Source organism: Muntiacus reevesi, chromosome 4, assembly GCF_963930625.1.
Source record: "Muntiacus reevesi chromosome 4, mMunRee1.1, whole genome shotgun sequence".
NCBI classification, from domain to species: domain Eukaryota; kingdom Metazoa; phylum Chordata; class Mammalia; order Artiodactyla; family Cervidae; genus Muntiacus; species Muntiacus reevesi.
The window spans coordinates 7,429,156-7,443,190 of record NC_089252.1 but is presented as its reverse complement, the minus strand read 5'-3'; the positions used below and the strand labels follow the sequence as shown (position 1 = coordinate 7,443,190).

The 14,035-nt window shown below is 45.7% G+C and overlaps 1 protein-coding gene across 1 annotated transcript in view; it reads right to left on the bottom strand.

The window, feature by feature from the left end:
- CD226 (CD226 molecule) overlaps positions 1 to 13,781 on the bottom strand; it is a 76,798-nt gene extending 63,017 nt beyond the window's left edge. The window contains exons 1-2 of the mRNA XM_065933245.1: positions 13,736 to 13,781; positions 13,092 to 13,427 (exon numbers count right to left, since the gene is read on the bottom strand). Coding sequence (XP_065789317.1) covers positions 13,092 to 13,427; positions 13,736 to 13,781 — 382 coding nt within the window. The remainder of the gene's footprint in view (positions 1 to 13,091; positions 13,428 to 13,735) is intronic.
- Between the last annotated feature and the right edge of the window lie 254 nt (positions 13,782 to 14,035).

The following is a 14,035-nucleotide window of genomic DNA, read 5'->3' as shown; positions in this document are numbered from 1 at the left end:
GTTACCAGCCATTTAAACTAATTTACAGGCTGGCTTTACTCAGCAGCCTGGAACTCAAGCACACCAGTCTCAATTTGCTTTTGGTACTATTAGCATCAACTGATGCTTTGAACATGAACTGATGCTTCGTGTTGGAGGAGACTCTTCAGAGTCCCTTGGACTGCAAGGAGATCCAACCACTCCATCGTAAAGGAGATTAGTCCTGGGTGTTCACTGGAAGGACTGATGCTGAAGCTGAAGCTCCAGGGCTTTGCCCATCTGATGTGAAGAGCTGACTCATTAGAAAAGACCCTGATGCTGGGAAGGGTTGAGGGCAGGAGAAGGATTCGACAGAGGATGAGATGGTTGGATGGCATCACTGACTCAATGGAAATGGGTTTGAGCAAACTCCGGGAGATAGTGAAGGGCAGGGAAGCCTGGTGTGCTGCAGTCCATGCGGTCGCAAAGAGTTGGACACAACTGAGCGACTGAGCAACACCGACAATTAGCATGAGCTTCTCTAGCAGGAGGGCTGTCCTGCAAACAGGACCATCCTCCAGCCTGAGAAGTTTCTAACCTCCCTCTATGAGTAAGCTCAAGCATCTTTTGTTCTCTGAGGCTTCCTGAATGACCCCCTCCCCTGCCAACAACCATTCTTCCAATGAGTGCGCCCACGCGCGCACACACACACACACACACACACACGCACACACACACTGCTATCCCCACCACCCTGTCACTACCAGCACCTCTTCTGCATATTGAATGGCATTACAAATGATCCCTAAGTTGGAGATCAGAGACTGGGACATTTCTGTGTACCCCCAAACCTCATACAGCGCCTGGCACACAGCCAACATTCCATAACTATACACTGAAGGAAAGTTGGAAGGGGGCGGGAAGCAGGCACTGAGGAGGGGAAAGCCTTATCTGGTTGTGATTTAGGGAGGTAAGCAGAGACTCCGGGAAGACTGCACTGGTGGGCCATGCACACTCCCTCCCCTTGCTTCCTAGCCTCCCATCTGGCTTCTCCCTGCCCTGCCTCCAAGTGATCCCACACGCAGCTGCCGCAGTAATGGTCCCAAACAATGGCTGCAACCATGACTGACGTGCCACTTCCACAGTTTGGAAACTTTATTAAACACTGAAGAAGTTCAAAGTCACAGCTTCCACCACTGCCCTTCCTCCACGCCTGTGATCGAATGTATTTTTCATTTGCCCCAAATGCAAAGCGTGTTTCCCTTTTATGGGATTTTTCCTATGATGCATTTTCCCCTGGAATCATACCTAGATTCCCAGTCAGTGCAGACATCTTTCAAGGTCCCCCAAACAGTAAGCTAGCCCCCACATGTTGTTCTCCGCTACTCATCAACTTCCACCGGACATCATGGTTACTTGGTCCATGTGTTTACATAAGGTATAGGACCTACTTCCCCATCTTAGATTATAAACTTCTCAAAAATAAGGACCTTCTTACTCATTTCTCCTTCTCCTCACAGCAAACTGTAAATGTCTATTCAATATCTTCAGAGAGGACTTACAATGCTTTAAATTACTGTTATCAACATTCATCCAATAAAAGAAGAACATCTCAAAGTGTCATTCGAACAATAAGGTATAATAACTAGCCCTCTCGTTCAGTTGTACTACTTTCACTGAAAACATCAGTCAGGACTGTGTTAAGAATAAAAATTCAAACACTGTGTCAGCTTAAAGAAACACTACAGCCTTGATTAGAAATGTTTCCATCTTATTAAATATTCATTCTTTCTGGAAACATTTGTAGGATTTCAGGAAAATGGGAGGAAGAAGTAGCAAGTCCTATGTTAATTAAATATGCTATTTACTTATTTAAATGAGCGACTATGTTTCTTAAAAGATAGCAGGGACGTAACTTGAGAATTGTGGTGTCACAAGCTAATGGGACACAAAATAATCTCATTTGAGCTTTGCCTCAGACACAAGTGTGGAATCCCTGGCTGCTTCTCAGATGTAAAATGGTAGGTGCATCCACTTTCAATTGTAGCATCCAGTTTGTAAAGAGAAATAAATGTACTCTCTCCATTAGTGGAATGGATTAGGTAGATGACCTAAAATTTTCTGAAGCCTTGGGGTCTTTCTATGTCAAGAAGGAAACTATCCTATACACAGACATGCCTCTTCGGTACACTAGTCTGCAAATGTCAGTGTTGGTATTAATAGCATACAGGATTTCATGTAGCCTGGCAAGAAGTGGGACAAATATGGTCTTAAGAAGTAATTTGCTGAAATGAGAATGTTAAGTTCCTTAAGTATTCTGGTAGTTAAACGGTGCACATAAACGCTCACAGAATTCATGCTCAGACACCATCCTCACTGGCCCCACTAAGCCTAGCAGGTATGACACATGTGGCTCTTCACAGAGTTATTAAATGTGAATTCTGCATCTAATATCTTCGTCCTTAGAAAGCTTTCTCTATCAATCTTCTATGGAACACGGGTCTTTCTCTCTAGGCAGATTATGAAGACTTTTTTTTAATGTAAGTGGGTTAAATAGCTGAAGTCAGGGAAAATTTTCTCACATTGAGATTTATTGGGTAGTGAATAATCTCTCCAGGGAAGTAGCAGAAGCCCCATCAGCTACGTTATTTAATTAAAACTATTGTGGAGTAAGGAGAAGAGATGGTGCCTGGGGGAATAATTTCGCATTGATCCCTGAAGGATGGGCTTGATAAACTTAAAATTCTTAACAGTTTCAAAATCTTAACTGTCTCCAGAAATGTGCCCGAAGGAACAGAAGAACCATCCTACTTGCGACCTCCCCTCCCTCTAAAAACTAAACGAAAACAGAAACCAGGAACCAAAGGCAGAGGTTAGAGATCAAGTGATTTTTCTGTCTACCCTAAACCAGCTCCCTCCTCCAGCATCAGTTCAAAGAAGACAGTGGGTTGCGGAGTCCCAAGTCTCTGGCCCTGAGAGCTTGACCTTTCCCATTGCTTCAGTTATTTAATTTCATTTCTCTGCTTTTAAACATCCGAAATCCAGCATTTTTATCTAACAAAACGCAAAAGTACCACTTTATACTCAGTTAGCACTGTCAGGATGCCTGTCCTCAAAAGTTCTCTTTGAAGGTCCCTGACACCACCCCTAATCCTACGAGAAGCTTCTGAGCAAGAGTGCCGCGGACACATCTCACCCTTTGATGGGAGAATTTTTTTTTTTTTTTCAAGAATCTAGAGGCTGAGATGGTGAGGGGAGGGTCTCGGCGTGTGTGGGCTGCAGGGGTTCCAGTGAACCCGGGGGTAGCAGGGAGGGTGTGGCTCTTACTCACACTTGGAGCCACAGTCCCCACCGCGCACTCACACCCACACGCCAGCTGCACCCACTCGGCAGAGGAGGCGTGTTCCAGAGGCTGCGGTTGGCAGCCGCCTGAGCGCTGGGGAGAGAAGGGCTGTGGTCACGAGCGACAGAGGAGGTGTGAGCTGGCGGAGGAAAACCCGAGAGCTGTGGGTCTGTGCAGCACTAGCGATTCCCAAGGGGCGCGGGTGAGCCAAACCCACCCCGCCCCGGGAAAGGAGAGCAGCTTGTGAAGTCAACAAAAACGCCCGCGGGCAAGGAGCGCGGCCAGTGGCCTCCCTGCTCTGGACGGCCCGGGTGCATCTTCCCACGAGCCTGCAGTGACCCTTCTCTCCCGGGATGCGGACGCCCAGAGGCGTGGGAGGGACTGCGTGACCCCACAGGGCTCGCAGGCAGCACCCCAGAGAGAGGTCTGTGCCCTGGGCTGGATGAACAGAAAAAACCACTCTCACTGACACCGAGGCAGAGGACGGGATGGCTCTCAACAGGCATGAGCGTGAGCAAACTCCGGGAGATGGTGAAGGGCAGGGAGGCCTGGGGTGCTGCCATCCATGGGGTCTCACAGCGTCGGACACGACTGAGCGACGGGACAAGAACAGAATTGAACTTCACCAGCCACTCGATTGTTGAGTTTAATTTTGTACACAAATCCAGTATTGCCTTGTTTCAGAGTCGTTTTTTATGTCTCCCTTTTTGATTTTTGATTACAGAGCTCTACCCCAAAGCCCGATAGCTGAATCTCATGGTGATGTGTACCCTCAAGCATCTCCTCTTGGTTTAGCAACTGGAGAACCTGTCAATAGAAGCAAGCACAGCCCGCGCCTACTGGCGACTGTTCCACTTCCAGGCTCCCATTAATTTCACCCTTGAGAAGCGCAGTGACCGTGAACTCCCTCTCCACACGTCTTAAGATGCTCTTTATCGTCTGCCTCCTCTATCTGCTATTTTATTTCATTAAGGAGTGAGATCTCTCAGCCTTTAAAATATTTCTGCTTTCCTCAGCTGGCTATTTCTTATTGACACTGCTTAATATCTTTTTCCCTTCCTTAAATGAAAAACTACTGAAATGTAACATTTTAGAGAACCCAGTTTTCTTCTCATGTATGTGTACAACACACAGTTGTATAGATGGGGAAAGGTTCATGACTTACTTCTGAGCTTGTAAGAAGGGAGCTTAACAGAGTTTGGTATTTATTAATATCATTTATTGTTATCTATTAGTAATCTGTTAATCCTTTCAATAGTAAATATGAAAGAATGTTTTTGTTATTTTTCTACCTCACTTGAAAAAAAAACAAACCACCAACTTCAAAGCAAGAGCGATGAATCTGATGGGCAAAACTGAAAGAACCCAGCAGGGATGATACATGCTGGTGTGTCCTGGGGAGAGTAGGAAAGACCCCTTCCCCGGGCCTCTTAGTCCCATCCGGTATTACCACTGACAGACAAAGAAGCCTTTTAGACTAAGTCTCCTCCTCCATCTCTTGTCACTAAAATATAAGGTAGTGTCAGTTTCTCTGTTTTCTTCCTTTCTTCTGAATTTGGGATAGATAACACACCAGCTGAAATGAGAGTATGTAAATATCTTGAGATAGATTGTAAAGGATAATTTCGAAATACATCTGGCTTCCTATGCCTCTTGAAGCATTAAGTCAACAACACGTTGAAATAAACCAAGCCACGAATTGTAAACCAGGATAAACTGCATACTCCCGACCCAGGGATCGAACCCGGGTCTCCCACATTGCAAGCAGATACTTCACTGTCTGAGCCACCAGGAAAGCCCATGCCTAGGTGCTGTCTTACAAAGTTGGTTAAAGCAGAGCCGAAGTTATCTAATTTTTAGGTAATATTTGAAGTGATTCTCCTGAATGCTACTCCACCCATCTCCATATCCAAATATTCAGATTTACCTCCATCAGGGTAAAGTTCAAATTCCCCGTTTCCAGGAAATCTATCCCAAATTTCCCAGTTGAAAGTAAACAGCACTTACTCTTGGCTTTAAATTATAATTTGTGATACACAGCTGCTATTTCCCCTAATACTCTGTGTACGGTTTAGAGCTAAGATCATGTTTCTCTGGTTTCCCAAGCAGAGACATTATCTTGAATAGAGCAGGCTCTCAGTAAAGCCGTGATGAGTGAATTAGTAGATGAGTGACATCTGTCCCACACATCAGCACAGCCAGGTCTACCTCCCAGATCTGGGCCACTTGCCCATTTACAGCTTTAAATAAAATTTAAATCCTGAGATACCCCAACTTTAGAAACTGGCAAGACAAGAGCAAACATTTATATTGGTGGGAGTAGCGATAAGACCCATCTAAGGCCAAGCGTCGATGACCTACAGGGAGCCTCACCCCTCCCAGGAAAGGACGAATCCAAAAAGGAGACAGTGGGGAACATCCTCACTGTCCGAGGTGAGATGGGAGGAGGTGGGGCTGGAGTGTGGAAGAAAACAGAGAAACCTGCGTGAGACAGTGACACAGAGCCCCTCTGCTGTGAACAGGTCAGCTTCCACACCAAGAGCCCCCCGTCCTGCCCTCGAGTCTTCCCCACTCCCCCTCCCCACCTCCACGCCCTCCCCCGTGTTTAACACGAGTGCTCCCCACCAGCCTCAGTGTGACCATCCTCTGGTGCGCTGGTCTCAGCTTCCTCCCACCCACAAGAACTTCACTGGTTAACCATCATCTTCACATGTGCTGGGTGATCATCCAAATGTCTTCAATCCTCAACTTTCTTTTGGTTTCCTGTTCCAGTCTCAATCCATTAGCTGGTCAAAGGCTAATACCTTTCAACTCAGTGTATTTGAAAGCATTTGCACTTACGTCCTCTCTTCCAAGACAAGCCAGTCTCCTAAGTTCCCATTTTTTTAAATGAAACTGTCATTTTTCAACCCTTGGATCATAAAAATTTGGACTGTTTCCCTCTTCTGGACCTCCAGGCCAAATCAGAATGAAGATCTCACCCTTAATTTAAATAATTATCTGTGAACTGCTCAAAACCGCAAATGCATTCTTCTTCATTTTTTTTTATTATTAGAAATTCAATAGATTTGAGAGGAATTTCATAAAACATTTTTAAGACAGATGGGAAACAAAGCTCCTGGATAAGAAAGACACCTGAGTGGGAACTCTGAAGACCCTCGTGTCTCTCTGACTCCATCTCCTTCCAGCCTGAGCTTCAGAACCTGCTTTCCTCAGAGTTTCAGCACGTGTGCATCTCTAAGGAACATATTGCTTAGTTCTGCATCTTTCTAAACCATAAAGGAAAGGAATCGCGCCCTATGTGTTCTCCAGAAACCCTTGCTTTTTTCCTTCACATGATGTTCCCCAAATCCATCCTGGTCGGGGAGCGCCATGATCAGTCATTGATTTATAGGCTGTCGCAGCGACCTGCTGCCTAAACCTTCTCAGGCATCTCTCCTTCACATGGACAATCCCCAGAACGGACAATGGGGTGGAGTGATTAGGTCTTAGGAATCGGGTTCTTTAACTAAAGCAGTATCATTTTCCAGATAGATGTGATGGCTAATTTAGGGTATTAATCTGGAGAGTGGTTTTGGTTAAGTTGTTCAGTTGCCAAGTCGTGTCCAGCTCATTGTGACCCCATGGACGGCAGCACCCCAGGCCTCCCTGTCCCTCACCATCCCCCGGACTTTGCCCAAGTTTATGTCCATTGAATCAGTGATGTCACCCAACCATCATCCTCTGTTGCTGCCCTCTTCTGCTTTGCCCCTCAATCCTTCCCTGCATCAGGGTCTTTTCCAATGAGTCAGTTTTGGTTAAGTTCACACATTTAAATGGGTGACTGCTGAGCAAGGAGACTGGTCTCCCTAATGTGTGTGGGCCTCTTCCAATCACTTGAAGGTCTGAATACAAGAAAAAGACCGCCCCCCTCCCACCTTCAGCAGGCGGCTTTCCGATGCCATCTGCACCATCAGCAGGTCCTCCTGGCCCACCCTGCACTATCCAAAATCACATGAGCCAATTCCTCACGATTAATTTTTTCTAGACACAGGCATACTGCATTGACTCTGCTTCTCTGAACAGCCCTGAGTATTACCATCCCCATTAGTACAACAGATCCTCCAACCTGCACTCCTGCCACCGGTGGATAAGCGTTCCAACTCATAAAATACTATTAATGTTTGTTCACCCGCCCTTCAACTCTTCCCCTTCTATAAGGCTGCAATGAGTTTAACCTAGGTGGTGAGGGAAAAAATTGGGTTATTATGTGTCTCCCTATGAAAACATTCAGACTTCCCACGGTCTACACTGCAGAGTCAAGTCCAAACTCCATGAGGCGCAGTTACATTGGGCCACCCAATCCTTCCAGGCTCTTCTCCGACTTTCTGCTGCTCCATGGGCTTCAGCTTCTTTTTTAAACATAGAATCTACTGTATAAAACCTTACCTGTGAGCGCAGCGTGAGGGTCCCACCGTCACAGTTCCTTCCATGACCTCGAGGCTGCCTCTCAGGTGGTGAGGGGCCCTGAATGAAGCTCAGGTGAGGCCTGGAGCTCTGCCGTCCAGTCACACCATCCAGTCTCTGGCTGCCTGAGTCAGACTTCCCAACGCCCTTCTCCTGGCCATCAGCACCCCTGCTTTTTTCCCTCCATTTTCTCTCTTTCCCTCCCCCAGGCTATGCTAAAAAATTCCTTGTAAAAACGTATTATATATTAAATAAGCTACAAGGATATATTGTACAGCACAGGGTTAGTTGCTCAGTCATGTTTGACTCTGCGACCCCATGGACTGTAGCCCGCCAGGCTCCTCTACCCATGGGATTCTCCAGGCAAGAATACTGGAGCGGGTGGACATTCCCTTCTCTAGAGCATCTTCCTGACCCAGAGATCGAATTGGGTCTCCTGGATTGCAGGCAGATTCTCTACCATCTGAGTCACCAGGGGAATATTGCCAATATTTTTTAATGACCATAAATGCGGTAAAACTTTTGAAAACTGCAAATCACTACATTGTACACCTATAATTTATATCATATGTGTGTGTGTGTTAGTCCCTCAGTTGTGTCCAACTCTTTGCGACCCCATGGACCCAGCAGGCTCCTCTGTCCATGGAATTCTTCAGGCAAAAATACTGGAGTGGGTTGCCATTCCCATCTCCAGGGGATCTTCCCAACTCAGGGGTTGAACCCAGGTCTCCAGGGTTGCAGGCAGATTCTTTACCGTCTGAGTCACCATGGAAACCCAGCTTATATCATACTGTACAGCAATCATTTCTCAATTTTTAAAAAGATCCTCCCAAGTCCTCTGGGTCCTGCTGGACCTGCTCCTCCAGAGCCCCCTTGTCCACACCCACTCTGCTGGTGTCCAGCCCTCTTTTCTCTCATTCCTGCCTCTTTGAAAATACCACCTGGTCTCACCCTGGTGTTGCAACTCGGCAACCTTGAATTGGCTAATGACCCTTCGGTTTCCTCAGCTGTATTTGGACTTCTCAGGTGGCCGAGTGGTAAAGAACCTACCTCCCCATGCAGGAGATGCGAGTTCAATCCCTGGGTTGGGAAGATCCCCTGGAGGAGGAAATGACAACCCACTCCAGTATTCTTGCCTGGGAAATCCCATGGACTGAAGAGCCTGGTGGGCTACAGTCCATGGGGCCGCCAAGAGTCAGACATGACTGAGCGACTGAGCACACACATGACGGGAACACATTACCTCCGCCCCCCACCTTGTTTCATGAGCATTAAACCAGAGGATAAGTATCTACCTCATGCATACCTGGCATGAGTCAGAGTTAGCTAACCTGGTCAGAGTTAGCTGGTGGAGTATTTGGGGAGCATCACACATTTGGGGGGACATTTCCATCAATGTAACTACATTCACCCTAACTGACTAGTGAGGCCAGAGACACGTGGGTTATACAGTCATTTTCTCCACAACCCCACTTCCTCCACAAACTCTTCCATGAAACGGTTGCCTTTGAACTGTCCCCTCTCGAGAGTGTATTTTTTCCATGAGGCACTGAAATAAGTGTAGCCATTCTTGCCAGTAAATGCTCTAAATCAGTTACTGATTAAGAAATGCCTGCGCTGAAGGGATCGCACATGTTCACGTAATTTTGCACTAACAATATCATTTGCCCAGAATGAGATGTTCAACGTGCTCTTCAACTCTGCGCTGAAAACTCAAGGAGGAGAAGGACCGCAAGGACCAGCAATGAGGGTGGGTGTCCCCTCAGCCCCTGCCTGCTCGCGTGTCCCCTGAGTCAGCACTTCCTGTCCTCTACTTGCAACTCGATCCAGCGGACACAAAGCCTGAGAACTTGGGCAGAGTAGTAGATCTCACTTCCCTTCGCTGTCCTCACCCACAAATCAAAGTAACGTCTACCTCCAAGTGGGCAGGAGGGGGCGTTAAACAAGACGACCTCGGTAACGTTGACTGAGCTCCTCACACACTGTCAACTTTCAGTAAAGAGGAGAAATCTGTATATTTAGAGCGCACGTGGCTCAATTCTTTCATCTTTTTTGAAGATCTTACAATCTGTTGTACAGATGAAGATCTTTGATTCCGAGTCCAATCTTTCACTGTTAAATAGATCGACTACCCCTCTATGTTATGCAAGCAGGTGATGTTTGTAGACCCTGACATGTTGTTACTAAAGCATACATGTGACTTCCCTGGTGATCCCCTGGTTAAGAGTCCCCCTGCCAAGGCAGAGGACACAGGTTCAATCCCTGGTGAGGGAAGATCCCACGCGCCGCGGAGCAACAACTGAAGCCCGCATGCCCGGCACCAGCGCTCCGCAAGAAGAGCGCCACTGCGATAAGAAGCCGCACACCGCAACTAGAGAGTAGCCCCTGCCCGCAGCAACTAGAGAAAGCCCATGCAAGGCAAATAAATAAGTCCTAAAAAATAAAGCACGCATGGAAGAGTTTAAGTATATTTAAGATTAATTTTGAAATATAGCTACTATATTTCATAAATTCACTATCATTCTTAGCTTAAAAGAAAAAATGAAACCCTCCAAATCTCAAAAGTGAATGAAATACTCTCACTGGCTGGCTAATGCAATCTATCCTTTAAAAATATAAATGATCAAAAACAACAGCAAAATATGTTTAAGGATACCATCATCAGAATTCCAGCAACAAGGACAGTTGGCCTTTCTCTGACTGGTGACTGACTGACAATCTCACCACAGTTTCTGAAAAAGTCCCATACGGCAGAGATCTCCCTTTTCCTCAAAATAACAACAGGGAGAAGTAAATCTGGATGAGCGAAACAGGAAAATATTGCTGAAATCATTCATACATGATGCTAAAAATCCTACCTTGGGGTGGCAACCATAATTTAGTTCTCAATAATTTAGTGCTACCCTGTATCCATAAACCTTCAGAAGAGGTCAAGCTACATGTTTTTGTTCTGAATAAAAATTGTATGTATTTGGGGCCTATACCACAAAATGATACATAGAATAATTGCTATAGTCAAGCTAATTTACACATCTTCTCCCCACACAGTTACATTTTGCTGTTGTTTTTGAGACGAGCACCCAAAATCTACTCTCTTAGCAAACCTCCAGTGTTCAAGATGATGATATTAACTGTGGTCTTTACACTGGACATTGGGTCTCTAGACTGATTCCATCTACGTGACTTCACCTTTGAACTCTGACCAACATATATCTCCCCAACTTCCCACCTCCCCGCCCTAGTAACCACTGCTCTACCTGTTTTCTTTTTTTAAAGAAAAGCCTTTCTCACTCACAGTGGTTATTTTAAGACAATTGCGTATACACATGTCAGTTCTAAAGACAGAAAAATACAAACCTTTATACAAAGCATTTTTTCTTTTCATATAAGGAAGACAGAGCTAATAAATCTTACTGAATCAAGACCTTGAAAGAAGCAGAAAAATCTGTACAGATCTCAAATACACCCATGAACAATAAATTACCTTGCTGCTGCTTCATAAGACAGTATTGTCACGTTTTCTTTTCACTGGAGGACAGGTGGCTTACAGTGTTGGGTCAGTTTCAGGTGCACCTGTTTTCAGCTCACTGTTCTTTGACAGAGATCAGAATACCTGACTTGGAACCCAAACTACAAAATCTCACCACCCGAGGCAGGGTGGGGAAGCATGTTGGTTTCTGGCCCAGGTGGTTCAGGCCGTGTGTCCAAGAGCTCACCCCTAAGACCCTTGCCATCCGCTGCTCCACCTGCATGGCTCATCAGAGTGGACGAGGCCCTGAAGACGTGCAAACAGCTTTTAACAGCTTTCACCAGCAAATGAGAGCTTGAGTGACGAATGGGGTCTTTAACAAGTGGGTATTTAAGGAGAGATTTTGCAGATTGACACTCTGTAAGGCTCATTCCTACGCACAGAGTTGTTCTTGAGCTTAGCTACACCTAGAGAGAAAGGTAAAACTAACACATGGAAGTGTGTCTCACCTCCGGACCATTTGGTATTCCTATATACTACTGTAAGTTGTTCCTTTATAATACAGATTCCTTAAAAACAGAGCACTGCATCAGGTGGTATATGATGTGCTCTGCTGGAGGTCTGTTTGGGATATAACTTGAGAGACGCCAGACAGGAAACACACAGTCCTGAACTTTTGCCTTCCCGAGTCTATCTAAAAATGTCATCGTTAGTCACTTTGCATCAAAAGCACAGGCCTACCCTGGTGGTCCAGTGGTAAAGAATCCCCCTGCCGATGCAGGGGACACAGGTTTCAGCCCTGGTCTGGGAAGAACCTGCATGCCACAGGACAACCAGGCCTGTGCATCACAATGACTGAGCCAGCACGCCAGGGTCCACGAGCCACAACAAGAGAAACCACCGCAAGGAGGACCCGGCACCCCGCAACAAGAGTACCCCGGCTTGCCACAGCTAGAGAAAGCCCACGCGGCCATGAAGATCAGCACAGCCAAAAATAACAGAAGGAAAACTTTTTAAATTTTTAAAAAATAGAGTAAAAGCATAAGCAATAATAATACCTACCAATAGTAATAATTCCCCAGCTATTGAGGACCGAGTTCTTTACAGATCTGATCCCTAAGCCATTCAACAAAGAGAATGTAGCTATTCTCTTTATTGACTTACAGACTTTATTCTCTTATTGACTCAATTTGCTGCTTAGGAACCTGAGATTCAGGGAGACTGGGCAGCTAATTTAAGGTTATAAAGGAAGTCAAGGCTTTAAAACCGAGTTTTTCCAAATAAAACACCCCATCCATGTGGGTATTGCTTGCAGGACTCACTCCCTCACTAAGCACTGAACCACAGTCACTGGCAGGAAACACTTAAAGAGCTCATTCGATTCTTCCTGAAATGAAGCTTGCAACTTCTAAAGCATCTTCTCTAGTGAAACTTGGGTGAAGAGAAAACGGGAGCCAGGGCTTGAACCCTGCCCAGGACTCACTAATAAACCCAGATTTGCTGTCACAGAAAGGACTGAACGGGCAGGGCTGAAGCACTTGGAGTCTCGCAAAAGGAAATGGGGCCACCACACAGCAGGTGGCTGGCCCCAGAACCCAAACACTGTCCACACCAGCTTCATCGAGGTTCAAGTTCTCATCAAGGCAAGGTGAGGCCTGTGCCTTCTCCCATGACATTTGAATTCATGAGATGATAGCTCATTCAGAAAAATGGAATTGATTCACAGTATTATATCTTTGAAACAACAATATAGAATCTAGAAATGCAACTTGGAAATGACACAAAAATAGGATAAGTCATTTCACAGTTTCTACATGGTCTTCATAGAACCAAATACCAGAGGTGGGTGAAAAGGTAAACGAAAACATCACTTACCTGATGGGACCACTCGTATCACCTTCTCCCAAGCTCCGAATGGGAAAGTATGCAGGAAGCAGGAGTAGAAGCCCACGTCCGCCTCAGAGGCATTGTAGAAGGTCAGGGTCATGTCGTTAGAGGCCGCGGTGTGATTTGAGAAGTAGACCCTATCAGTGTAGGCCTCTCTTATGATCCCACGGAACATAGGGTTGAAAATGGCTACGGACTCTCTCTCCGTCTTAATCTTGAACCACTCAATCTGGGTTACACTGTCCGCTAATGGATACACACATTCTAGGCTCATATTCTTAGCAAGCTTAACAGTCGTGTCCCAAGAAATCTCTTCACATGACGCTGAAAGACATGTCATCACATGAGTTCAATTAGACTGAAACACCAGAGAGATATCAGAAGCTTATTGTAGACCTAGGAAGATAGTATTATAAATATTAATAAATAAATTGGAGTCAGGGTAAAGGCTGGCAGTTTCTACCTTAGCCTAAAAAGGTTTCCACTGCAGATTATCGGCATTGGCAACTTGTAGTTTTTCTGAACATGTGAGAAGTTATCTAGACCAACCCAGAACATCATAAATTCTGGACGTGTCACAGTATAAGACTTGAAAAAGGAGTAAATTCTTTAAATGAAGACATTATCGTTACCTGTGTACACATAAAGAATTGCCAAGAGGAGGGTGAGGTGATCCATCTCTGGAAGCTGTCTGGGAGGCCGGTCTCTAGAAGGACAATTTATAATGTCACCTGCAGAGCCCTGGCACCAGGCACTGCTTCCTTCCTCTCAGATTCTATCAGCAGCGTCTTCTTTATCTGAAGTGTGAACACAGGAAAAAAGGTCTGAGCTTCAAAGTCAGCCTCGCTCGCGCGCAAGGATGGGTAGATTTGAAATTACTTCTCTCTCTCGGGGAAATGGCTTATTTTCAAGCTTTCATTTTCTACAAAAAA